At 43.2% G+C, this 26,968-nt stretch overlaps 1 protein-coding gene across 1 annotated transcript in view; it reads left to right on the top strand.

The window, feature by feature from the left end:
• The window catches only part of LOC124555486 (inositol-pentakisphosphate 2-kinase-like), a 98,887-nt gene that overhangs the window by 39,301 nt on the left and 32,618 nt on the right, over positions 1-26,968 (top strand). Inside the window, exon 2 of the mRNA XM_047129409.1 lies at positions 10,185-10,284. Coding sequence (XP_046985365.1) covers positions 10,204-10,284 — 81 coding nt within the window. The 5' untranslated portion in view covers positions 10,185-10,203. The remainder of the gene's footprint in view (positions 1-10,184; positions 10,285-26,968) is intronic.

Here is a 26,968-nt window from a genome sequence, read left to right as displayed (position 1 = left end):
TTCTACCTTCCCCAGTGTACTCTGTTGGACATGCTGCAACCCCTCAAGATCTAGTCCCATTTCCTCTCCGTATTCTTTATACCCCTCAATACAAACTTGATTCTGCAGTAAAGTACTGGCGTTCCTTCCTTTTCTTCCATAGTCAATTCATTTCTTCCTAAAAATGGGACTACCGTTTTCTTTCCAACTACATTTAATGTTACTGAGTCTATATCAAAAAATTTTCTCTTTTCGTTTATTGTAAAAGTCCACTCCCATCAACATGTCCACATTCAGACGTTGTATAACCAGGGAATTGTGATACAGCTGTACTCCTAGTTTTATAGCTGTCTTCACTTTTTGTGTTTCCATTACTTGTACGAGGTGCATTCAAGTTCTAAGGCCTCCGATTTTTTTTTCTAATTAACTACTCACCCGAAATCGATGAAACTGGCGTTACTTCTCGACGTAATCGCCCTGAAGACGTACACATATTTCACAACGCTGACGCCATGATTCCATGGCAGCGCCGAAGGCTTCTTTAGGAGTCTGTTTTGACCACTGGAAAATCGCTGAGGCAAAGTTGTTATCACGGAGAAACTGTTGCGTAACCTTAGCTCGATGTGCGGGTGCGTTGTCTTGGTGAAACAGCACAGGCGCAGCCCTTCCCGGACGTTTTTGTTGCAGTGCAGGAAGGAATTTGTTCTTCAAAACATTTTCGTAGCATGCACCTGTTACCGTAGTGCCCTTTGGAACGCAATGGGTAAGGACTACGCCCTCGCTGTCCCAGAACATGGACACCATCATTTTTTCAGCACTGGCGGTTACCCGAAAATTTTTTGTTGGCGGTGAATCTGTGTGCTTCCATTGAGCTGACTGGCGCTTTGTTTCTGGATTGAAAAATGGCATCCACGTCTCATCTATTGTCACAACCGACGAAAAGAAAGTCCCATTCATGCTGTCGTTGCGCGTCAACATTGCTTGGCAACATGCCACACGGGCAGCCATGTGGTCGTCCGTCAGCATTCGTGGCACCCACCTGGATGACACTTTTCGCATTTTTAGGTCGTCATGCAGGATTGTGTGCACAGAACCCACAAAAATGCCAACTCTGGAGGCGATCTGTTCAACAGTCATTCAGCGATCCCCCAAAACAATTCTCTCCACTTTCTCGATCATGTCGTCAGACCGGCTTGTGCGAGCCCGAGGTTGTTTCGGTTTGTTGTCACACGATGTTCTGCCTTCATTAAACCGTCGCACCCACGAACACACTTTCGACACATCCATAACTCCATCACCACATCTCTCCTTCAACTGTTGATGAATTTCAATTGGTTTCACACCACGCAAATTCAGAAAACGAATGATTGCACGCTGTTCAAGTAAGGAAAACGTCGCCATTTTAAGTATTTAAAACAGTTCTCATTCTCGCCGCTGGCGGTAAAATTCCATCTGCTGTACGGTGCTGCCATCTCTGGGACGTATTGACAATGAACGCGACCTCATTTTAAAACAATGCGCATGTTTCTATCTCTTTCCAGTCCGGAGAAACAAAATCGGAGGCCTTAGAACTTGAATGCACCTCATAGATTCCAGAATTCGGCATGGTGACCATAGATTCCTTTTCACGGAGAGTATTTACTTGTTTTTGTGACACCGCACTCAATAGCCCCCGCGTCCTATAAATACTTCATTTACTCCGTTTGCACTAACATACTTGTTGCTGGTTGTCTTCCTTTTTCACTTTTAGATTTAAATTCAACTTCTTCTAATAAGTCATTCACAGATTCATGTCATTCAAAACTCTCTCCATCACTGGAGAGTGCACGAACATTAGAGGGATTGCTTCCACTTTTTTAAGTCCCAAAATGAGTTAATCTGTCTACTTAGGACGACTCAAGACTTTTCACTAAATTCCACTTCTCCATTCCCATTTCAACAGCTCCATTATCTTACTCTACATTGACTCCTAAGTCACCATTTATCTGGATAATGGACACTTAATAAGTGCCCCAGCTTCTTCTTTTACTAATTCTTTTTCATAACAAATAAACTATCTCCAACCTCTTTGGAAAATTCTTCTGGGCTTCCTTCCTCCAATTGCTGCAAATCATTATTACTCTTTCTTTCTACATCTAGTATGCAAGCCACTGTGAAGAGCAGGGCAGAGAGTAATTCCCACTGAACCCGGTATTAGGGCTTCTTCCCATTCCATTCGTGTATGGAGAGCGGCAAGAATGATTATTTAAACTCCTTTCTGCACGGTGCAGTTGGTTTAATCTTTGCCTCGCGATCCCTACAGAAGAGATACGCAGAGGGCTACTTTGTAAGTAGGGTTTCACGGGATAGTTTGCGTCTGTCTCCAAGTGTCTGCCAGTTCACCATCTCTTTGACACTCTCCCATGGGTCTAACAAACCTGTGGCCATTGTTGCTGCTCATCTTCATATACGTTCAACACCCCACGTTAGCGCTGCTTGATACGGGTACCACACACACATGCGATATTCTAGGAATTGTAACACGAGTATTTTATAAGATGTCTCCTTCGTAGACTGATTTAATTTCCCTAGTATGCTACCTATGAACCGAAGTTTGCCGCTTGCCTTGACTTCGACTGACTCTATGTGATCATTCCATTCCATATCCATACAAACTGTTCCGCAGGAATTTGTATGAATTCACCAATTACAATTGTGATACTACGTTTCTTCGTTGTGTGAAGGGCAGAATTTTGCATTTCTGAACATTTAAAGCAACATGCCAATCGCTGCATGACTTTGAAATCTTATCAAGGTCTGCAGCTTTATTTTTTTTTAACTAGTACTTTGTTATCATCTGCGAAATGTCTGAGTTTACTATTAACATTGTCTCCAGGCTATTAATATACAACAGGAACAACAAAGGCCCCAACACATATCCATGCGGCCAACCAAAAGTTACTTCGATATCTGTTGATGACTTTCCATCCAAGACGATACACTGCGTCCTCTCTACCAAGAAATCCTCAGTCCTGTCACAAATATTGCTTTATACTCCATACGATCATACTTTCGATAATACGCTTATATGAGGTACTGAGTCAAATCCTTTCCGGAAGTGAAGAAATACTGCATCTACCGAACTGCCTTGACCCACGACTTTCAGGGTGCATGTGAGAAACGTGCAAGTGAGTTTCACACGATTGATGTTGGATTCCATGTTGGTCGGCGAGGAGGAAGTGATTCTGTTCGAGATACGTCATCACGTTTGCGCTCAGAATGTGTTCTAAGATGCTACAATAAATGGATGTGAAAGATATTGGACAGTAGTTTTGTAGACCACTTCTGCTGACCTTCTTGTAGACGGGTGTCACTCCAGATTCTTGACAAAATTCCTTTTTAATTTTATTGTGCACTGTGTTTTGCTCGTTCAGCAAATCATCTTACCCGCTTTTCCTCCGCGTTCACGTTGTTTTTGTTTTTTCAAATCCTGTTTGTCACAAAACTTTGACACCACAAACAGATAAATTCGAACTCCAAGAACTTCTTCCTCGTCAACCGTATCACCCTTTTTCTATTCATGAATTATATAGCCACTTCATTTTTCTCACAAATAGTTTGACTAACGGATTTAAACTTTGGCTATCCGCTCGGAATACGATATCATGTTCGAAGAAACCGGCACTGCGGTGACTACAGCCATTATAAAATACATGAAAGGTGCGCGCAGCTGCGAATATGGACAACCATCAGCTGTGCACTGAGGTGACAAAAGTCATGGGATTCCTCCTAATATCGTGTCGGACCTCCTTTGCCCGACGTAGTGCAGCAACTCGACTTGGCACGGATTCAACAGGTCGTAGAAAGTACCCTGCAGAAATATTGAGCCATTCTGCCTCTATAGCCGTCCATAGTTGCGAAAGAGCTACCGGTGCAGGATTTTGAGCACGAAATGGCCTCTCGATTAAGTGCCATAAATTTTCGACGGGATTTATGTCGGGCGATCTGGGTGGACAAATCATTTGCTCGAATTTTCCAGAGTGTTCTTCAAACCAATCGTGAGCAATTTTGGCCTGGTGACATGGCACATTGTCATCCATAAAAATTCCATTGTTGTTTGGGAACATGAAACCCATGTATTGTTGCAGATGGTCTCGTAAGTAGCCAACCATTATCATTTCCAGTCAATGATCGGTTAGGTTGGACCATGTAAATACAGCCCACGCCATTATAGAGCCACTACCAACTTGTATAGTGCCTTGTTGACGACTTGGGTCCATGGCTTTGGGGGTCTGCGCCACACTCCAACCCCACCATCAGATCTTAACAACTGAGATCGGGACTCGTCTGACCAGGCCACGGTCTTCCTGTCGTTTAGGGTCCAACCGATATGGTCACGAGCCCAGGAGAGGCGCTGTGGGCGATGTCATGCTGTTAGCAAAGGCACTCGCATCCGAGGTTCACGAGAAAGTCAAGCTGTGGCCCGTACGTTACAGCACGTGACTCGGCAGATCTACGAATTTCAAACGAGTAAAATAACTCTTGCCTGCACGTTTAAGTGCATATAAGCTCTCGACAGCACAAGACGAAGTTGAGACCTTGTATTGTCTTGTATTGTATGAAACTGGAGACCTAGATACGATGGAGAGGCTTCGTCCCCGCCGTAGCCTGCAGTGGGACACAACCCCACAACAGACTACAGCAGTCCATTCATCCCACTGCCACCCCACACCGAACCCAGGGCTATTGTGCGGTTCGGCCCCCGTGGACTCCTCCGGGTACGTCTCACACCAGACGAGAGTAACTCCAATGTTTGCGTTGTAATTATGTCGTACGCGTACGTGGAGAAAGTGTTTGCGCAGCAATCGCCGATATAGTGTAACTGAGGCGAATGGAAAACCGCCTTAAAAAACCATCCACAGACTGGCCGGCACACCGGACCTCGACACTAATCTGCCGGGAGAATTCGTGCCGGGGACTGGCACGCCTTCCCGCTCGGAAAGCAGTGCGTTAGACCGCGCGGCTAACCTAAGTTAAGACCGTTAGTGGGTTCCTTTTCAATTATATATTGATTTCCCGAGAGCCCTGCAAGGAGCCGAGCGTTCGCGAAGATTGGCGGACAAGCTGACTGGTGTGACGTCACAAGTTCGTTGCACGGCCCGTATTTCTCTTGGGGCCCCCCCTCGTGTCGGTCACCTGCTGCCATAGTCCATTAACGGCAAATTACGACCCACTGCTCTAACGGATACGTTCGTCGTACGTCCTACACTGTATTGTGCGATTATTTCACGCAGTGTTGCTTGGCTGCTAGCACTGACAACTCTGCACAAACGCAGCTGCTCTCAGTCGTTAAGTGAGGGCTGTCTGCCACTGCGTTGTCCGTGGTGAGAGGTAATGCCTAAAACTTGGTATTCTCGACACACCCTTGACACTGTGGATCACGGACATCGAATTCTCTAGCAATTTCCGAAATGGAATGTCCCATGCGTCTAGCTCCAAATACCATTCCGCCGTGCGCTCATCATCAAGTTGGAACCTTTTTCACATGAATCACCTGAGCACTGCCCTTTTATACCTTGTGTACGCGACACTACCACCATCTGTATATGTGCATATCGTTATGCCATGACTTTCGTCACCTCTCCGTGTAATAGAATGACGACAATAAAACTTGGTGCCGAGCCAGGAGTTCTCGTTTATCCCAAGTGCGGTCGCCTTACCATTAGGCTATCCGAACACGTCTGTCGGCCACGCCCAAACTTCAAACCATGTGGTTGACTGACAACATGTTATATTCTTCCTTGACATGAAAAGTTTGTTCTTGAATATAATTACTAAATTGATGCAAATATTGTTTCTATGGTTGCTTTAAATCAGAAGCCTGGAATTCAATTATTTCCTTAATTTCAGATCTGAAATTATTTAATTCATTAGCTAATTTACCAAAGTGTCGATAAATTACATTATTAAGTTCACAAGAAACATCCTTAATCTCATGGTTAAGTTTTTGTTTAATGTGGATTCGCGTCATCAACATTTCTGTTCACTTCATCCAAAATTTTGTTCATCAGTAACACTAATGTTGCAAACGTTTCCTGAATACTTTCCTGTTTACTCTCCTCATATACCTCTTCCAATTTTACTTGCTTTAAAGGAAACGCTGCAAATTTAATACTCTCCTCATATACCTCTTCCAATTTTACTTGCTTTAAAGGAAACGCTGCAAATTTAATATCATCTTTCCTGGTTTCCTTTTCATTTATTGACAGTTTGCAGTGGACACTAAATACAAATTACTAAAACCGTTCGATTCACTCACGTTAGCATATAAACTGCCACCTATGTTTTCATTTACAGGCAGAATTTATCCTACTCCTACTCTGAAAATTACTTTTCGTCGTTTGCTACGCGGGTACAAAATTGCTTCCTCATTCCCTAGTGTCAGCCAACCCCCCCGCCCCCCCCCCCCCCCCCCCCGCCCCGCCCGCCAATTCTCGCACCCCACAGACACATTAAAACTTACCGAACCACTTCTTTCACTACTGACGAATTATTATTCCCTTCCTTGCTGACAGTTCTTCTTATTCCAGCAAGCCCAAGACAAAATAATATACACTTATCTCCTGTTATCTGCCTCTGGCGCGACCCGATGGCTTAGCGGAACCATACGGCGTGCTCAGCAACTCAAAATACGGTCTCCTGCTCACACAAAAAGGTCCCCTACCAACTAGGAACGCACCAGTCATCTCCCGCTGTGCAGTCTCTTAGTGAATAAGTATTTCATTACAGCTGTCTTCTCTTGTCTTTCTTGATGAATCATTTTCATATGTTATCCTGAACGTCTTCTCTATGTTTTCAGTCTTTCTTACTACGATTATTCTGTCCCAAGCAGTTTCTGTGTTCATTTCCGGGTTCAGAATATGTAGTTTTCCGCCAATCTACTATGTGTGGCGGCAGGGATTGTTGTTGCTTTCGTAAAATGTTCCCGCAAGATTCACTTACCGCAGTAAGCTCCGCACATTCCGCTGCCCGATGTAGGGCGACACACGAAGTAACTCAGCCAAGAAAAGCTACGAAAAAATGACGGCACTACATGTGTCCCTAGGTTGCATCATGTTTACTATTAATTTGCTCAAAGTTCATTCTACTATACCTCGGGATTAGGATCTCTAATAATTTATAATTTATGTAACAACATGTTTGAACGAAACTGATTTACATTTTCAAATAATAATGTCACAAAAACTTCTACCAAGTCCGTATTATAACTGCAGCTACAAGTTTCTGACGCACTGCTCATGGAATACAATTTAAAATTCAACTGTTGCTGCGCTCTTCAAATCATTCATACGATACTTATTCCAACAGCCACTACCTACAGTATGGTTAGAAACAGTCTGAAAAGCTTGTAATGGCGTTGCAGGGTAGATTGTAATGAGAAATTGTTACGAAAATGTTAAGAATTTTCTGAGATAATTAGCCAATCAGGCCGCTGCGCGCACAAATTTAAGAGGCCCGGCTGATACAAGTAGTGTCAGTTCTTCTCACAGCGTAGATAACAGCGCACAAAATTGCTCAGCCTTTCGCTCGGTTTCGATCTTGCTATCGTCCCATGTCCAATTTTTGTCTCGCTCTCTTGTTCGGTTATAGGAAACCAAACGAAGTACGCGTTTGGCGCCACTGTCTCTGGTGGGCCGCTTGATTTTCGCCCGCAACAGCCTGATTGCGTAACTTCCATGCTAATTAAGTAGGAAACGGCGCAATGTATCGATTTCTTTTCTTTACCCGTATTTCTTAACATAACCTACCCTGCAACACCCTTACAAGCTTTTCAGACTGTTTCTGAACACCCTGTGTGTAGGACCCGTGATCATTTGATAAGGAATCACGACAGAGTCCGTTTAGTAACAATTTGTACTGCACACGGTATTCAGTAGTTTGTTATGCTCGCAAAAATACTGTACAGTTCATTATTTGATCATTATATGATGTATATGAGTGAAGTCTACGGAATGTGTGACGTTTAGTTACGGCGTGTAGTAAGAATGGCATGTCAAATTTCAAATCACCAAAATAAGTTCTCAGAAATGTCATCAGAATCGTATATCGTTGCACATCTCTACTTTATACAATCTGAGAAAACGTTGTTTTTCACCAAAAAGCGTTTTTCACAATATATTACAATAACTGTCAGGACCACTGCAGAGACATTCTTGCTCTCTGGCGAGTAGCTATTCCCGAAACTTTAGTCTGTGCAGAAGTCGAGAGTGCTCTATCTAGAGGATTGTGTACTCATAAACTCATGATGCTTCCTGGTCGGTGTCTCTTTTTGTGAACGATTTTAGAATCACATAAAGTACTGCACACTAGAGACCACTATAAGCAGTTTCTGGCATTTTCTATTGTTTTTTGTTTTAGCTGTGAGACATGAGGTCGTGTTTTGTGGAGCGTTTGTACATATTGAGAGCTCTACATGTTTAAGCGCTGTATAATACGAGGGTTGTCCAGAAAGTAAGTTCCGATCGGACGCGGAATGGAAACCACTGGGAAAATCCGGTAAAGCTTTGCACAGATGTTTTGGACAGTGTCTCTAGTGAATGAACAGTGAGCACCTAAAAATGCGTAGGGAATAGTGTCTCCCGCTAAGTATGAGGGCCTGGTTAGAGATTTTGCCTGTGTCATGCAGCCCAAATAACACAACCTTCGAGCTGTTCCTTCTTCATGCCAATTCTCGGCCGCACACTGCAGGGGCAATGAAGATGCTCCTGCAGCGTTTCCGATGAGAAGTGTTTGATCACCCACAATACAGTCCGTAATTGCCTCCCCCTGAGTCTCATCTCTGCTCACAAGATCCACTGGATATGAAGACAAAATTTTTCCACAGACAACGAGCTGCAGACCAGTGCAGATAACTGGCCGAAAGCACAGACGGCTGCTTTCTATGACGAGGATATTGGAAAGTTGATACAACACTACGACAACACTCGAAGTTGGAGCGGCGACTATGTAGAGAAGTAGGTGGAAGGTGTACCAAACTGTTGCAAAAAAAAGTTTCTGGTTTTCACTGAGATTTTCATTTCGCGACCGATCGGAACTTACTTTCTGGACAACCCTCGTATATTAAAGTTATTTGGAGGATATTGTTAATTCTTCACTTACAGCCTGTTATCATGAGTAAAATTCCGTACGTGTTCAAAACTCTTGCATAACGTGTGGGGTTTAAGCCATACTTCGTCAGTCCATTTTGTACCTTGAAATTGAATGTCTTGTTATCACAGATCCCTTGATACTTGCAAATGAATTGAGTTTCTTTAATGTTCCAAAAATTTTACAAGGCAGATGACCACGTGCCTTGGAACAGTTTCTCACATTTGGAAAAATTTAACTTTCCGGGAGTAAATTTCATAATTAAAAAAAAAGACTGCAACACACTTAAAGTGAATGCTATCATCTCCAAATGGAATAATTAAACTTTAATTGGAGGGATACGATGCCAGCAGTAGCCAATGAAAGCTCTGTTTGTTCTCTTATAACCAGGTAAAAACCCTTCTAGCCAACCACAAGCCTTAAATAAAATTTACGCCCATTTCTCATATATTTTCTCAAAAACGCCAAGTTAACATTAATTAACCATATCGTTACGTGTCTTAAGATTGGGCGTAGGGATATTTATTACTTTTCCAACAAAAGTACCGGCCGCTTGTACGCTACGTTCAACTCATTATGTGTGACCTACTCTTTTATCGCACAACATTCTGAACACGCTCAGACAGCCTTAATCACTCAAAAATTCAAGATTCGTTCCTCATGTACATTTCTCATTTCCCAATTCACTTTCTGACAACATGTAAACAGTGTGTTGTTATTTTCTACAGAAAATTTTGAGTTTCAACTCAAAATTTTCTGCGTCTCAGAAATTGAATATTGATTTGAAAGTAAAATGGTAAACTAGAACACGGTTGTGTAAAGTTTTGTTAAATCGCGATTAAGTAGGCCTATAAGAAAAATCACAGATTATTGACTGATTTAGAGTCTAGATACACGCATTACACCAGCTGATGCGTGCATAGCGTGGGAACAGGGCACATAGGTGCTCTCCACACAGTGTCTGCACAGACACTCAATGCTGCCTCTAAAGAAAGAATGCATATTGATACGCCCAGGTAGTTAGTTTATCTATTCGCTTGAAGTAGAATTAAAATTTTGTTTTCGGTCTTAATTTACAGATACCGTCCACCTGCCGTGATGGAAATGGAGGACTTGGAAAAAAAGAGTTGGCATTACCTGGGGGAAGGCAACGCCAACATTGTTATCGCCATTCCTGAGGTAAGTTAATGGATTCAGTTCGCTAATCTGTTTGTAACATATCATTTCCTGGAAGTGACTGTGTGTCTGTCCTTTGGTTATTGAGTATGCCACGGCCTATTTTCGGGATCCGGAGGAAGGACAATGAGTCCCACCTGGAAGAAGATGTCGTGGGTTGCCCGACAGTGAGCTTTGGGATCCATCACGTCAGCGTTATGTTTTCGACAAATATTTTAGTCGTGAGGTTTCCGACCGTTGAAGGAAGCCGCAACAGTGCGGGAGGCTCTGCCGACCGCTTTTTAATACGAACGTCTCTTCACATTTTATCCAGTTTTAAGGCTGGCTATGAACACAATAGTATATAACCGTGTTGAAGTGCTTTGTTTATTTTCTCCTTTAAATTTTTTTGCTTTTATTTTTACCTTTTTTTCCTATACAATATTGCCGCAACAAATGATTAAACGTCTTGTCTTATTTTATGATTTTAATTTCTCACTCAGTTTTTTATAATAAATCCAGAGATTTTAGCCATCTTCTTCAATCTCCCAAGCCGTTACATATTCCTATAACGTCTTTTAATCTTTTGTCAAGAATAGATGCATACCTGTGTTGATCCATTGTGCTTTCCAGAATGACGATATCACCCAGGGAACGTCACGAAAGAATTCTCCAAATGCTGTGTGAAACTCATCCTGGTGCAACATTCCCCACACCATAAAGCTCCCTCCTTATTCCCTTTGAGATGTTTCTCGCAGTACCCACCAATGACCATCTGTACGATGGAGCATAAAACGTGATTGATCTCGAACATCATCTGTCTCCACTCAGTAGACATCCTGTCGCAGAACTATCGTGGAGATTCCAGCATTCGTCCAAAGCAATCAGCACGGCTGCATTAACCAGGGGCCTGTTGCGGAGGCCCATCCGCAGCAACGTTCTCTGAATGGTTGTTGAGGAGACACTTTCGGTGACCTCGGTAGCCCGTTTGTTCATGAGGGCAGTCAGTTGCTCAGCAGTTGTACGTCTGTTCATCTGCACAAACCTCCGCAGCCGGCGTTTGCAGCCGGCCGGGGTGGCCGAGCGGTTTTAGGCGCTACAGTCTGGATCCGCGCGACCGCTACGGTCGCAGGTTCGAATCCTGCCTCAGGCATGGATGTGTGTGATGTCCTTAGGTTAGTTAGGTTTAAGTAGTTCTAAGTTCTAGGGGACTGATGATCACAGCAGTTAAGTCCCATAGTGCTCTGAGCCATTTGAACCATTTTGATCCGGCGTTTACCCTTTCCATTTGTGACCCGTGGTGAACCTCACTTGCCTCGGCGACAACCACGACAGCACGCGATCAATTTGCAAATTTAGCCGTTTCGGAAATACTTCCACCCTTGGTCCGAAAGTCAATGATCATGCCCTTTTGGACGTCAAATAAATCGCTCCGTTTCCGCAATACGACGACAGCACAGTTTTACCCCCCTCCCGACACATATTATATATCCTCCACTGCTAGTGCTACCACCTACCGTCTGTAAGTGGTTGTTGGACGTTGACGTCGAACACAGGTGCTGCCATCGACGTCGACCATGACTGGAAGCCCGGAAGACGGATTCTACCTTCAACTGCACGCAGTGAGGCCTTGCAGTGAGAATATTTATCACTTTGAAAATTCACGTCCAGAAGTATACCGCTTCTGTGCTTTACGAACGAACGTATAAAAAAAATTATTCCACTCTTCCGTGTCTTCCGGCTATAAAGTGACAGTAATCAGATATGAGTCCGATAGTTAGTTAATTTTAAGCATCTCACTAATGCAGTAACAATGTCCAATGCTAACGCAATGTATTAATAGAACAAGATATGAGCCATCAGTGGAGGAAAACAGGGTGCACAATATGACAAGTGACTATACTAACTTTCGTTTGTACTTCAGCACTGGTTATTGTTCCCGTGATAGACATTTCAGCAGGATAATGCACGACCGCATCTTGCAGGTCCTGTACGGGCCTTTCTGGATACAGAAAATGTTCGACTGCTGCCCTGGCCAGCACATTCTCCAGATCTCTCACCAACTGAAAACGTCTGGTCAATGGTGGCCGGGCAACTGGCTCGTCACAATACGCCAGTCACTACTCTTGATGAACTGTTGTATCGTGTTGAAGCTGCGTGGGCAGCTGTACCTGTACACGCCATCCGAGCTCTGTTTGACTCAATGCCCAGCCGTATCGAGGCCGTTATTACAGCCAGATGTGGTTGTTCTTGGGTACTGATTTCTCAGGATCTATGCACCCAAATAGCGTGAAAATGTAATCACATGTCAGTTGTAGTATAACATATTTGTCCAAAGAATACCCGTTATCATCTGCATTTCTTCTTGGTGTAGCAATTTTAATGGCCAGTAGTGTAGTTCCGCCAAGCTGGAACGTTTGACAATCTTTGGGGCCTTCATGGTTCGCGGGGTTTAAACAGCTAAAGCTACGCAAATGTTTGCACATCTCCTTCAGAAATTATTGTCGCGATAGTGTATTGCGACGATACGCAACAATCAAATGAGAGATAACAAGAGGAGGCCTCATTGGTCCAATAGGATATGGGGGGGGGGGGGGGGGGGGGGTGGAGCGACTATTAAAAATGATATGGGAGAGTGAAATTGCTCCTGGCGCCGTTGTATCCGAGGGAGATATGGTCTTAATAGGTAATGGAAACCAGAGATTTTCTTCGTTTGTTACAAATAAAAGACTGGACTCGACCCCTGTAAGCAGATATCTTCTTATGCAAAGGAACTTCGCAAATGGTTAAAACGGTACAGAAAACTGTCCACGGATTACCTTACTGGTGTACCTGTTGTAAACACATAACTATTGCACAAAAAACAAACAAGAACTCAAAATTAGAACTTTCAGAGAGAAAACTGCTAAATCGTTGCTTTGCATTCCTTCCGATTGAGTGAAAAACGTGTCAACACACGTGGTGTTTCCACAAAGAGAATCGGAAATGAGAAAATTCAAAGTACGAGGGCGTGCTGAAAAGTAACGCCCCCGAATTTTTAATGTGAAAACTCTTAAAGCTTTCCGAGTAAAACAAACGTTACTAATATTCTACATTTTTATTCTACATGTCTACATACAGGGTGTTACAAAAAGGTACGGCCAAACTTTAAGGAAACATTCCTCACACACAAATAAAGAAAAGATGTTATGTGGACATGGGTCCGGAAACGTTTAATTTCCATGTTAGAGCTCATTTTAGTTTCGTCAGTATGTACTGTACTTCCTCGATTCACCGCCAGTTGGCCCAATTGAAGGAAGGTAATGTTGACTTCGGTGCTTGTGTTGACATGCGACTAGAAAGACGAGGACACCTGCAATAGACGAGGCAATTCTTCGTTCAGTTGACGATAACCCTAATGTCAGCGTCAGAGAAGTTGCTGCTGTACAAGGTAAAGTTGACCACGTCACTGTATGGAGAGTGCTACGGGAGAACCAGTTGTTTCCGTACCATGTACAGTGTGTGCAGGCACTGTCAGCAGCTGATTGGCCTCCACGGGTACACTTCTGCGAATGGTTCATCCAACAACGTGTCAATCCTCATTTCAGTGCAAATGTTCTCTTTACGGATGAGGCTTCATTCCAACGTGATCAAATTGTAAATTTTCACAATCAACATGTGTGGGCTGACGAGAATCCGCACGTAATTGTGCAATCACGTCATCAATACAGATTTTCGGTGAACGTTTGGGCAGGCATTGTTGGTGATGTCTTGATTGGGCCCCATGTTCTTCCACCTACGCTCAATGGAGCACGTTATCATGATTTCATACGGGATACTCTACCTGTGCTGCTAGAACATGTGCCTTTACAAGTACGACACAAAATGTGGTTCATGCACGATGGAGCTACTGCACATTTCAGTCGAAGTGTTCGTACGCTTCCCAACAACAGATTCGGTGACCGATGGATTGGTAGAGGCGGACCAATTCCATGGCCTCCACGCTCTCCTGACCTCAACCTTCTTGACTTTCATTTATGGGGGCGTTTGAAAGCTCTTGTCTACGCAACTCCGGTACCAAATGTAGAGACTCTTCGTGCTCGTATTGTGGACGGCTGTGATACAATACGCCATTCTCCAGGGCTGCATCAGAGCATCAGGGATTCCATGCGACGGAGGGTGGATGCATGTATCCTCGCTAACGGAGGACATTTTGAACATTTCCCGTAACAAAGTGTTTGAAGTCACGCTGGTACGTTCTGTTACTGTGTGTTTCGATTCCATGATTAATGTGATTTGAAGAGAAGTAGTAAAATGAGCTCTAACATGGAAAGTAAGCGTTTCCGGACACGTAACATATTTTCTTTCTTTGTGTGTGAGGAATGTTTCCTGAAAGTTTGGCCGTACCTTTTTGTAACACCCTGTATATGCAGAACTCTGCCGCTAGAGGAGTCCGAACTGGAGGGCTTCACATGACCATGTGTAAGACAACTATGCCGGTACGTGAGAAACCGCTTGCTGTAATCGAGTTTAGAACTCGAAGAGATCGTCCGTCCGTGGAGCACTCTCTCGTCCAGCACGACAATGCCAGACCACACACGAGCACTGCGTCATCTGCAACAATCCGATACCTTGTGTTCCCAACTTGGCCGTATCCGATTGTCATATGTTTCCAAACTCAAAGAGCATCTTCAAGGACTACACTTTGACAGTGATGAAGCTGTGTAAGCAGAGGTGAGGTTGTGGCTCCGTCAACAAAGTAAAACATTCTACAGTGACGGTATCAGCAAACTAGTCTCTCGTTGGGAGAAATATGTTCGTCACCAAGGTGACTATATTGATAAATAATTATGTAGACATGAATAATAAAAATGTGACTGTAAACGTTTGTTTTTAAAAAGAAATATTTAAGAGATTTTACGTAAACATTCGGAGGCATTACTTTTCAGCACGCCCTCGAATGTGCACTGCCTGCTATGCGTCAATAAAACAGAGGCAAGAGGTGTCGCCTGGAAGATAACAAGAAGAGTGTACAGATTTGGCCCAGATTGTCCTCTCCAGTGTTTTGAGAAATGTCATAGAAAGTGAATTTGCGAAATGTCATAAAAGGTACACTTTTTTCGATCAAAAAATAAATTTTGTTAGTGTTTTCAGATGATTATTACTTTCATCAACCATTTACTAGATAAAATTGGAATATTTCGCAGCTTGCAAAATCTGCCGTGTCAGACGCGCCTGTATGTGTCTGATACAGTAGAAGCCGGCGTCAGCTATATATGGCAATCCAGTAAGCAGCGTTGCTGGGTCCGGTGTGTGACCTCGTCGACTACGAAGGCTGAGGAGGCCGTACAGTACTGTTCCTGCAATTAAGGAATCGACCGTGGCCTTCATTAAGCGGTCACTTAACGGAGATGGCAGACGGAAGGACAGATATTAGAGCATGCAGTGACTGGTTCATCCTGCAAAGCGTAAGTCGCCTTTCTAGCAGTCACTGGAAAAGAAACTTCTTCACTGTCACTGCCCCAGATCGTCACAAGAAACGTAGATGATAATATTCGTATATTATTTCGTTCCATCAATAATATATCAAAATAAGAGCCTGTCACGCAGTCGGAATGGCTAAACTACAAAAAAGTTAAATGCACCATTTAAAAATTCGTGCTATCACCCTGTGGTTGAATACTACTCAACAAATGCGTAGAATGTCCAAGAAAAGACAACTGGAAACAACTCTCAGATATCTACACTACTTGATGCTTTCAGTAAACAATGCATCAGCGTGACTGTCATCTGTTACAGTACTCTTTCTTTGAATGCAGATGGAACATCATTGACTGTTCTAGTTCAGTTCTGATTGGCATGACCTTATGCCCATCCAACACTTCAAATGACATACCCATCCAGTTATAGGGGGCCCTATAATTGCGTGAAATATATCCGCACTTGCGAATATGAACTACCATCAGCTGTATGAGGGAATGGCGACAATGAAAATATGTGCCGCACCAGGACTCGAACCTGGATTTCCCGCTTTACGCAAGCGATCACCTTACCCGCTTTGGCAAACCGTGCACGAATCACGGCCCCACACAAACTTCCATACGTCGACGATCCTGTGTCACAACTGTACTCGTACACACATTATGTAATTCTCGTACAGGGGAGGACGTTTTAATTGAAAGTCGCTACCTGGTATTGGCGGATGGATACAACATTGCAGCGCCTGTGTTGTTAAGAAAACGATACGATGTTCCTTCGGACATGCGTGCATGAACTGAACCTATAATTTATCGTGGACTTGGAACCACAATCCAACTTGAAGTCGGTCATAGAGACACATAATTTAAGGACAGAAAACAAATACTAGGAGAACACCAGACATCAGTGGGATTGAAATGCCTATCTGACCATCCAGATATACGTTTCGCGTGATTTTCCTAGTTCGATTAAAGCGAAGTTCGGGATAGTTCCATTGAAAAGGAAAAGATAGGTCCATTCATATGGCCGTCATACCGACCTAGTGCTCCGTCTCTAATAAACTTTATCACTGACGGACAAATATCGAGATTTTTCCATCAACAACGCCATGGGTGATTTCCCCATCTGTTGTCCCGCTGTGCTGAGGCTCACGAGAAAGACAGGCCGTGGCGCGTATGTGACAGCACGTGACACTGCAGCCGTCTCCAGCGGGGAGAGAGGAACTATTTCAGACGAGTTTAATAATTCTTTAATGCTCATTTAAGTGCATGCTAGCTTTGGGTAGCACACAGCAAAGTTAAGACCTTCAGGGTGTACCTTTTCAATTGCATATTAATTTCTAGCGGGCCCTGCACCGAGCCGAAAATTCGAGAAGTGTGGTGGACAAGTGTGACTTCACAATTTCGTTGCAGGGCCCGTGTTTCTCGTGGGCGCCGCCATGTACTTGTGATCCGTCTAAATTACCCTCGATGAGATGACGCATTGCCACGCTAACTTTACTTCCTGCCTTCCTTCTTGATCGTGACATTGTAGGTACGGTGGAAGGGGCAGAGGAGGAGCGGAGGGGAATTAAGGAAAACCAAAATCTGTCTCTCATTTGCACTTGAAACTAAATTATTGTGCTAAGACTTTCGCTGCACTAAATTATTTTCCACGCAATCTTTCCACAGAATACCACTAACATGTTTGAGAAAGTATAAGTAGTAAAGTAAAGCTGTCAATAACCCGAAGGTTGGTTTGAACACCATCCTGCTTTTACTAGGCGTGGTCGTGTTGGAAGTGATCTACCGTTGTCTTCCTCTCATCTTTGAACTGACTTCCCCAGCCTGTTATTGACGGAGCTACCGTTTAAGCGGACTCCAAACCATGGTGTCACTTGAAAACAGATTAAAATCCACGGAGCGAACGGGAATCGCAACGATGACCTTTGGACTTGTGGTCCGCCATTTAACCACTTTTTATTTTCTTCATCGTCTCTTCTTCCGCGGGGAGACTGTTTCTGTGCGGACGTCGCATGACGTTTCTCAATGTCTCCCAATGAATAATTTAACTAGTTGACCGAAAGCACTAGTTTCTTCTACATTTACACCATAAGCCGCAAACCACCTAACGGCAAGAGGGTACTTCTGGTGCCACTAACTGATTCCCCCCATCCCTGCTCGACTAGCGAATGGCGCGTGGGAAGTATGGTTGTCGATAAGCCTCTGCATTACCTTTAATTTCTCGACGTGATCATTTTGTGAGATGTATGTGGGAGGAAATAATATGTTGTCCGACTCTTCCCGAAAGTGCTCTCCCGAAATTTTAGTAGTAAACCTCTATGTGATGCACAACATCTCTCTTGTAGCGTCTGCCCCTGGAATTGGTTGAGCACGTCTGTAGTGCTGTCGTGTGTTAAACGATCTTATGATGACACGCGCCGTTCTTCTTTGGATATCCTCTATCTCTTCTATCAGTTCTATCAGGTAGAGACCCCAGATTGATGAACAATACTCACGAACTGGTGTAACAAGCGTCTTGTAAGCCAATTCTTTCGCGGATGAATTACATTTCCTTAAGATTCTTTCTGTAACTCTCAATATGGTATCTGCTTTTCCTACTATTTATTTTATTTGGTCATTCCATTTATCGTCTCTCTGGGTAGTCACTCCTAGATATTTTACGGTAGATATTGTTTCCAGCAATTTGCATCAATAATGTAGTTATACAGTAGTGAATTTCTTTTCCTGTGTATGTGCAATATGTTGCATCTTTTTACATTCAGGTACTACCAGAGCTTGCACCGTTCATCAATCATCTGCAGGTCATTCTGCAAATCGATACTGTCTTCTGACGTTGATTCTTCTTTATACACAACCACACAGTCTGCCAACAGTCTTAAAGAGCTTCCGACGCCTTCTACTTGATCATTTATACTCATTGTAAACAGTAACTTCCTTGGAGTACTCAGGAAATCACATTTACGTCTGTCGATTTTGTTCCGTTAAGAGCGATGTGCCGAGTTCTGTCTGCAAGGAAGACTTTCTTCCAGTCGCAGATCTGGTTCGACACTGTGAAAGCTCCTATTTTTTCACTATATGGCAGTGTGGGACGGTGTCAAATGTCTTAGTCAAGGAACACGGCACCAACCCGAGCTCCGCTGTCTACACCGTTGCGTATGTCATGGAGGATCAGAACGACCCGAGTTTCTCAAGATCCCTGTTTGCGGAATACATGTTGATTTTTATAGAGGAGATTTTCGTTCTTCAAAAATGTCATAATATGCGAACACAAAACATGTTACATAATTTTATAACAGATACGATAATGCACATCTGTCCTACGTCCCTTCTTGAAAACTGGAATGACCTGCGCTTCTTTCTAGTCGCTAGGTACCCTTCGTTGCTCCAGGGATCTACAATAAACTGCCGTTAGAAGGGAAGAGTGTTCTTTCGCATAATCTTTGCAGAGCCTTGATAGGTATCTCATCTGGTTCTGATGCCTTTCCACTACTGAGCGAGCGTAGTTGCTTTTCGATTCCTCGACCGGTTATCTCAATACCTGCTTTTTCCTTCTATCTGTTTCTTCGACGTCTTTCTTCCCCGTTGATTTTTATTCTGAGCGGACGTCGCATGACGTCTCTCAGAGTTTATGGATGAATAATCTACTCAGTTCTTTTTTATTTTTTCTTGTTTTGCAAAGGGTGGTCAGCCCCTTGACCGGAGGCGATGAGCTAACGCGCCAGCATCACTGGCCAATGCGATGTTGAATGTTGAAATACGTCTGAAATCTCTGGGTGAAAATAGAGTAACTGTGCACTGGTAGTCGTCGAAACTGCGTTTTCATTTTCTGAACGAACTAACTTCAACCAAAATCACTTGAGCTGAGTGCCAGCAATGATACCACAGTCCCTTCCCTCTTGAGATCTTCTCCAAGTGAGCAATAGCTCCGTCTCTGAGAACATCAGCTTAAAGACATTTTAAACCCTAACCTCACCGCCTGTGAATTTTTCGTTCATTCTATATTGTGTACGAAGCGTAGAATTCTGCGCCCTCGCACCTACTGTTTACTCAGTGTCACTGGGGCGGCGACGTATTTCCAACGACTGGAAAGTTTTCACTCCTGTTTTCACAAAGATTATAAGAATGGCTCAACTACAAAACTATAGTTTCCAAATATATTTGCTACAGAATTACGGAATAAATTTGTGAGCAAATATGGTGACTCTCCTGCAGGCTAAGTGCCCTCCCCCCGACATGGTGTTTACCTTATTCCCGAAATCCAGAGACCTATACGTAAGACTGCCGTTTTCTTTATTCGTAGTAGGCTTTTGTTACATTTCGGTTCTATTCCTCAAATCTACGGTTCGTGTACATCAAATATCTGACCTGAAAAGCGACTGTACTGTGAATTTCTTATCGGCTAGCACCCAGTACGTCGCTGTAGACGGAACATCGGGAACAAACAGATAATTTGAATTGCTGCAGAGAATGAAATTGCTACTGAAATGTTACACTGATTTCCAATGACAGGGTGTTTGGAAAGATGCTGTGTAGTAATAACATGTGATGGAAATGACGCTCAAGGGTTGTTATGTAAGTCTGAACTCGCTTAATTTGACTGGAAAACACTTTAGATCAGATTATGATATGCTCTTTTAAGGCACAGTACGTGTGTTGGCCACTGCAATACGCTACAGCTTTTGCAGCTCCCCAAAGAAAACTGTCTGGTGGAGTATGATCTGGCGAGCGATGGCGCCATATGTTTTTCGAGATGATACGTTCCCCAAAAATCTCTTCCAGAAAACGCATAGTGGCAGCTGTGTGCGCAGTAGCGCAATCTTGTAGAAATCATGAGTAACTGATTTCATCTTCCCTTAGCTGGCCAGTTAAAACGTGCGTCATTAAAAAATAAAGTTCACTGTTCACGGTTTGGCTCTGAGCACTATGGGACTTAACATCTGAGGTCATTAATCGATAGAACTTAGAACTACTTAAACCTAACTAACCTAAGGGCATCATACACATCCATGCCCGAGGCAGGATTCCAGAGTGAAGCGCTTAGAACCGCTCTGCCACAGCGGCCGGCGTTCACGGTTTCTTAAAAAAAAATATATAGTTCCGATAATGCCCAGTCTGGATATTGTTACCCACACTCCAATTTTCATGGCGTTTCAAGCACAGCACGAGGATTCTCCGTTGACGATAATCGTGTTGTGTTAATATGACTAGAGAGGTGGAACAGGCCTTGCGTATATAGAAGGTGACATCAAGAATATCAGTGGTATACCTCTCAACAAAAGATCAAAACAATTTGCAGTAACGGATTCGCTTTTCATGATGCGCATCTTACAATTCTCGAGTTGCTGTCACTTTATATGGGAACAGTTTCAGTGTTTGCCTAACCGCTTTATGCGCGGTTGAAACCGCAAAATCTTTCCTCCGTGTCATCTTGCCCAGTGATTTTATTGGGCTCTGCTGCATAGGATCAAATGGTTCAAATGGCTCTGAGCACTATGGGACTTAACTGCTGAGGTCATCAGTCCCCTAGAACTTAGAACTACCTAAACCTAACTAACCTAAGGACATCACACACATCCATGCCCGAGGCAGGATTCGAACCTGCGACCGCAGCGGTCGCGCGGTTCCAGACTGTAGCGCCTAGAACCGCTCGGCCACCCCGGCCGGCTGCATAGGATCAGAAATAAATAACAACTTCTCATGGTCTTACCAGTTCATTCGGCATATAACACTGACCCTGTCTCTGGAAATTACTCGGTAAGTCGACACACCGCATTGCTCTCAGGCACAGCAGTTCCTGAGAATTTTTCAGCAAATGCCACCTGCACTAAATCTGTGTAACCTATTTATCGCCTTGTCGAAACACATTTTAACAAGAAAAATATAGTCCTCAATTGAAATCACCGTGGTTCTAAAACAGGTTTAACATATAAACACCACACATCGCATTCTAAAGCTTTCATCAACTAAACCAAACTGTTACAGAAAGAATTAAAAAAGCGATCGTTTATGTATGAAAAACAGTTCTGCCAACTTGTGTCCTGCCAACTTTGTTTCGAACTTATAACGTGATCCACATCCATAGTCCGTACTCCAGTGCACAGCGACTTTCCGAAGGCATTGTATAAGGGGAAAAATATAAAACTTAATGATGCCTCAGAAATTTGTACAATGAAATTAGCAAAAGTACGCGACACAGCATAAATAAAACTTGAAAATTCCGTTACAGGCGAGAATGTATGGACGAATTGAGCACATGTTTGAAATTTACGGAAGTGATATATCAGACCGATGTAACATAAGCACCAACCCAAAATATGACTATACGAACAACAGTAGACATACAGTAATGTTGTTTTAGTATCTATAAACTCTATAGGATACCAATTAGTACTAAGCTGCTCGAAGCGCAGCGACCTTCTGTGGCTGATCCAAAATACGATCCATAGGATTTCGATCAAGAGACTGACATGGCTACACCATGGGCAGAAAGACTGACATGGCTACACCATGGGCAGAACCTTTTAGTGTTGAAAACATGCGTCCACGAAATGAGCTCTGTGTGGTCGAGCCTTTTAGGGTAAAATCGTCATCTGTTGTACCAGTATAACGAAGAACGGTTTGCACAGGGAGAGGAAGGAGCAACCTGCGCCCAGTGCTTGGTCTCCGCACGGACGGGAGCAGCGGGGAGGCAATGATTTGTGCCTCGAACTCAGCGTCTAGCGTCATTGTGGTTTATGAGCTTTCTTTTCTGGGAAGTTGTGCGTCGAGCCCACGATGGACAAATATTGGTTCATCACTGTATGCTAGGGCGCACACAGCCCAACATACCACAGTGCAACAAACCACAGAATTCAACAATTACTTCCGTATTACTGTTCTAATAAACAGAGTAGTGATTGGTAGTGATTGATCTCTATGATTGTCAGTAGATAGAGACACAACATTAGCAGTCTGAAGACTTCAGACAGGAATGGAGGTCTGCTTATCAAGCTACAGACTCATCACTTCACATACTGCCAAGTCCACGGACATTCTTACAAGTCCCGGCTTCTAGCAAGGTCAAAACACTGCTGCTGCTATTGTGTAACACTGAGACTCAACTATCAAGATAAATGTCTTCCGGTATATTGGTGGATGTGTCCACTGCAAACGTTTCCTCCTGTGACAAGAGATGAGTACCCGTATACATTTAGAACCCTCATACATACTGCGTTCAGAAATTCTTCTGAGTACATCACCCTACTAGATGCTTCTATCCCTGCAGTACCTGCAGCAAAGACAGACCTTCATGGGATGGAGTCGTGGGTCGTATTTCGTAGCTGCCAAACCAATAAATGTTCTTGGCGAGTGCATATCTCTTGGCCAAGCCTTCTAGATGCCGAACCTATGGTTTGATATCACCCGATAGTCTATAAGGTCTTACAACAGTCGCCTCCGTAGTGGAGATCGCTAACGCTCGCTAGTGTAGTGACGCTCTTCTTTGAGATAGCCACTTCGATCCCTGATGATGAACGAAATTTTGAGCAGCACCATACGGCCTTCACTGGAAAGAGGGGTGCTGATATGATTCTCTTGATTACGAAACTTTGCGCCAATGTCGTTAGTTGTTTTCCATACGTCTCGGCAATATCTCATGGTGTGAGAGGATGTGACACTGTTAATATTGGTCTGTGAAATGAAAACATTAAGCCCAGCTATCCGTGAGCAGTAGGTTATGTACGGGCGAAAGGTTTCATCCACTCCCTTCTCTCTTTCATCATCATCAACAACACAGACACGACCTACTCTGCGCACAGTCATTATTCTCCTGCAATGAGCATACTTAAGTCACAATATTTAACATTTCACGAAAGATATATTCTCAAGTGCACGAAGAAAAAAAGTTTCTAATTAGGCAGCTGAATCCTCGCTTGTAATGTACTAGCCAATAATTGGAGACAAATTTACTTTAGGTTGCACATTTAACCATCTAGCCACCTCTGTGTTCTCCGATCAACTTCTAGTGCGCCAAATGCCCTCTCCATATGTCTCAATGCCATTCGAACAAGTCTGCTGTGCCATTTCTGGTCATGCTATCAAATATGCAGAGGTCTGTTTTGGGCAGATGATGCAAGTTGCTCACGGCAATACTTGGTTCCACGCTGTACGTTGACACTGCAGTAGAGTGGTAAAACCATTCTCAGTTTTGGTGACTTGTTGGTTATTTTCCATACAATTTCTATGTTTCTGATATTTCCTTCATGTAGGAAATCAATGTGTGGAAACGACTCAGTACACAATTGCAGCAAGTCTCTAAAACTGTTCATGAACTGCAAGCTGGTTGAAATTAAACTTAGGGCTGTGTAGACGAAAAACTACTTACAGTGTGGGTAGCCAGCTTTGTAGAACCTATGTTTCGACTGTGCGCTGCAGGATTTGCGTTGTTAGTAGTGTTCGTGTGATGTGTTGCTGTTTCGCGTCGGTACTGTAAGACGACGTGTGGTTAAAACACAAGCATCAGTGTGCATTAGAGCTGCAAGGTGAGCAGGGCTGTGCTCATAAAACTATTTTATCAAACCAACACGGTGCTGCTCTTCGCTAATATCGACTCGTTAAGGTAATATGTAAAGGTCCTCTTTCCGCACCGGAGTCGAAGAATACGACTTGGAAGTTCGAATTAACTGGCAATTTCGGAATTGCTCCTGGGAGAGGCCGACGGCTAATTGTGCCACAAATTGTCGAAGAAGATACTGCTGCCACGATTGAGAATGCTGGACGCAATGTGCGATCTTCAAGCAGTGCACGAGCTGTGTCACTACAGCTGAACTGTCATGGTTTACCGTTCGAAAAATGCTGCGAACAATTGTGAAATGATATCTAACGTGCGGTTTCAGGCTAGCGTGAATGTGATCGTCACATCGAGCAACGTTTGTAACCTGGAAACATGGTACGAATAAACAAATGTTACCCTCTCATGTGGAAATTAAAATGTGTTTATTTCAATGGCTTATTCGTTATTTCTCTTCCGCATGTCCTTACAAAGGTTTCCCCAAAGTTTAATTGCCCCTACGATGACTCGTTTTTCATGGGGGCTCTCTCAAGTAGCGAAAGTTGAGCTGTAGCCTCCTTGTATGTCATATAGGCGGTATTCAAATCAACGACTGTGAAACTCTGGGATGTTTGTAGGAAAATAATATTTAGTATAACTGAAGTAAGTATAAGATATGCAACGCAACACTAGTACGTATACGGAAATGCATTTTATGTTTCGAGAATGAAATCGGCGCGAGTCCACAAATATCGGCGCGAGTACGATCGACCGTCCGCGTGAATTGTATCTCTCACAATGCCTCTCCGATTGTCGCTCAAATGTTTGGTATCGTTATCAAGTTGCAATTAATGGAAAAGTTCAGGAGAAAATTTGACTATTTGTAACAAGTTCGTATGGTTGGTCTGATTCTGCTACAGAAATACTCACGTAACTGCAGTCAGAGACTTTCTAAGAAAATCCCTGTACATCACGACGCTAATTTCTTTTAAATTTGTGATAACAATATTCACAGAGAGCCCAAGAACATACTTCACCCTCTTCAACTCTCTAAGTACACATAGCTCAAAGTGCAAAATGATGAAATATGAGAAAATTAGGTACTTACGGTAATGTTTAGACAGTCGATATTCCCACTCAGCATCCGCGAACGGAGTAGATCACATCCACGTGAGCGTATTTTCGTTTCAGGTTTCCGAGTGATAATTACGCGATCTGTATCCAGACTGTATCCAATTCTTGAGCAAATTCTAAGTTCGAATATAATATATTTCCTTGTGACAGAAAAGCTTCTTGTTGCAAATCAGCATGGATTTAGAAAGGATCGCTCACGCAAAACTTAGCTTGCCATTTCCTCATGTGATATCCTGAGGTCCATGAAGGAAGGGAACAGGTAGATTCCACATTCTTAGATTTCCGAAAAGTTATTGCCAAGCTGTCCCACAACAGACCAACGAAAGTCCGAGTATACAGAATACGTTTCCAGAGTTGCTGGAAGACTTTTTAAGTAATAGAACCCAGTACGTTGTCCTCGAAGGTGAGTGTTCATCGTCAGAGGCCAGGGAAGTGTGATAGGAGCGCTCCTGTTCTCGGTATACATCAATGTGCTAATGGACAGAGTGAGTAGGAATCTGCGACTGTTGGTTGATGACGCTGTAGTATATGGGAAAGTATCGTCGTTGAGTGACTGTAGGAGGATACAGGATGACTTAGGCAGAGTGTGATAAATGACAGCTTGCTGTACATGTAGAAAAATGTAAGTTAACCCTTTGAGTACCAGTGATTTCTGCCTGAAACCACCACTTCATTAACTTTTTCTAAGTCGCTGTGCGTTTCGCCTGAAACCGCGGATGCTATTGCAAGGCAGAGACAGCTATTGGTACACTGATGTTCCTCTACGAATGTAGTGCATTGTAGCAGTCACTTACAGCGTTCGAATCAACAGTTCGCGCAGAGATTGTGCTACGTAGTTGTAGGAGATTGCCACATGTGGTTCTTTTTATAGTGATTGATCATATTGAGAAGATCATTGACAGTGAACGTAAGGAAATCTTAAGTTATTGTAACCTAAATTTGAGTTTATACTTTTATGACTTGTTTCAAAATGAAACCACTTGAGCAATATGTACTTCCGATATAAAATTTTAGGCCTGTTTTTGCGTGTTTTAGACACTATGATTTCATGGAAGTTTCGAGATGTGGGATTGTGTCTAGCAAAAGAGCGTAACCTTTCAAATATATCTCACGAAATTATGGGTGGTTAGAAATTTTGGTTTAAAAGTGAAACCACCTCGTTAAAAGAATCTGATTGTTTATTTTTTGCCAGTTTCTTCTTGTATTCGTTACTTACTACGATAACAAAGGTTAATTTTTGAAAAATTTTAAAATTAAATTTTTTATATATTATTGGGAGCCAAAGGGTTAATGCTGATGAGTAGAAAAAACACTCCTGTAATGTTCGAATACAGTATTAGTGGTGCACTGCATGGCAGAGTCAAGTTGATTAAATAAATAGGCGTAACGTTGCAAAGCAGCATGATAGGACGGTAGTGGGGAAGAAGAATTGTCGACTTGGTTGGGAGAGTTTTAGCTAAATGTGAGCTCATCTATAAAGGAGATCGCCCACAGAGCGCTAGTGCGACCCCTTCTGATTTCGTATCACCACCAGCTCGCATTAAAGGAAAACATCGAATCAATTCGGAGACGTCCTGCTAGATTTGTT

The sequence above is a fragment of the Schistocerca americana genome, chromosome X (genome assembly GCF_021461395.2).
Source record: "Schistocerca americana isolate TAMUIC-IGC-003095 chromosome X, iqSchAmer2.1, whole genome shotgun sequence".
In the NCBI taxonomy this organism is placed as follows: domain Eukaryota; kingdom Metazoa; phylum Arthropoda; class Insecta; order Orthoptera; family Acrididae; genus Schistocerca; species Schistocerca americana.
Note: the sequence above shows the minus strand (reverse complement) of the source record. Positions and strands in the feature narration are given on the sequence as shown.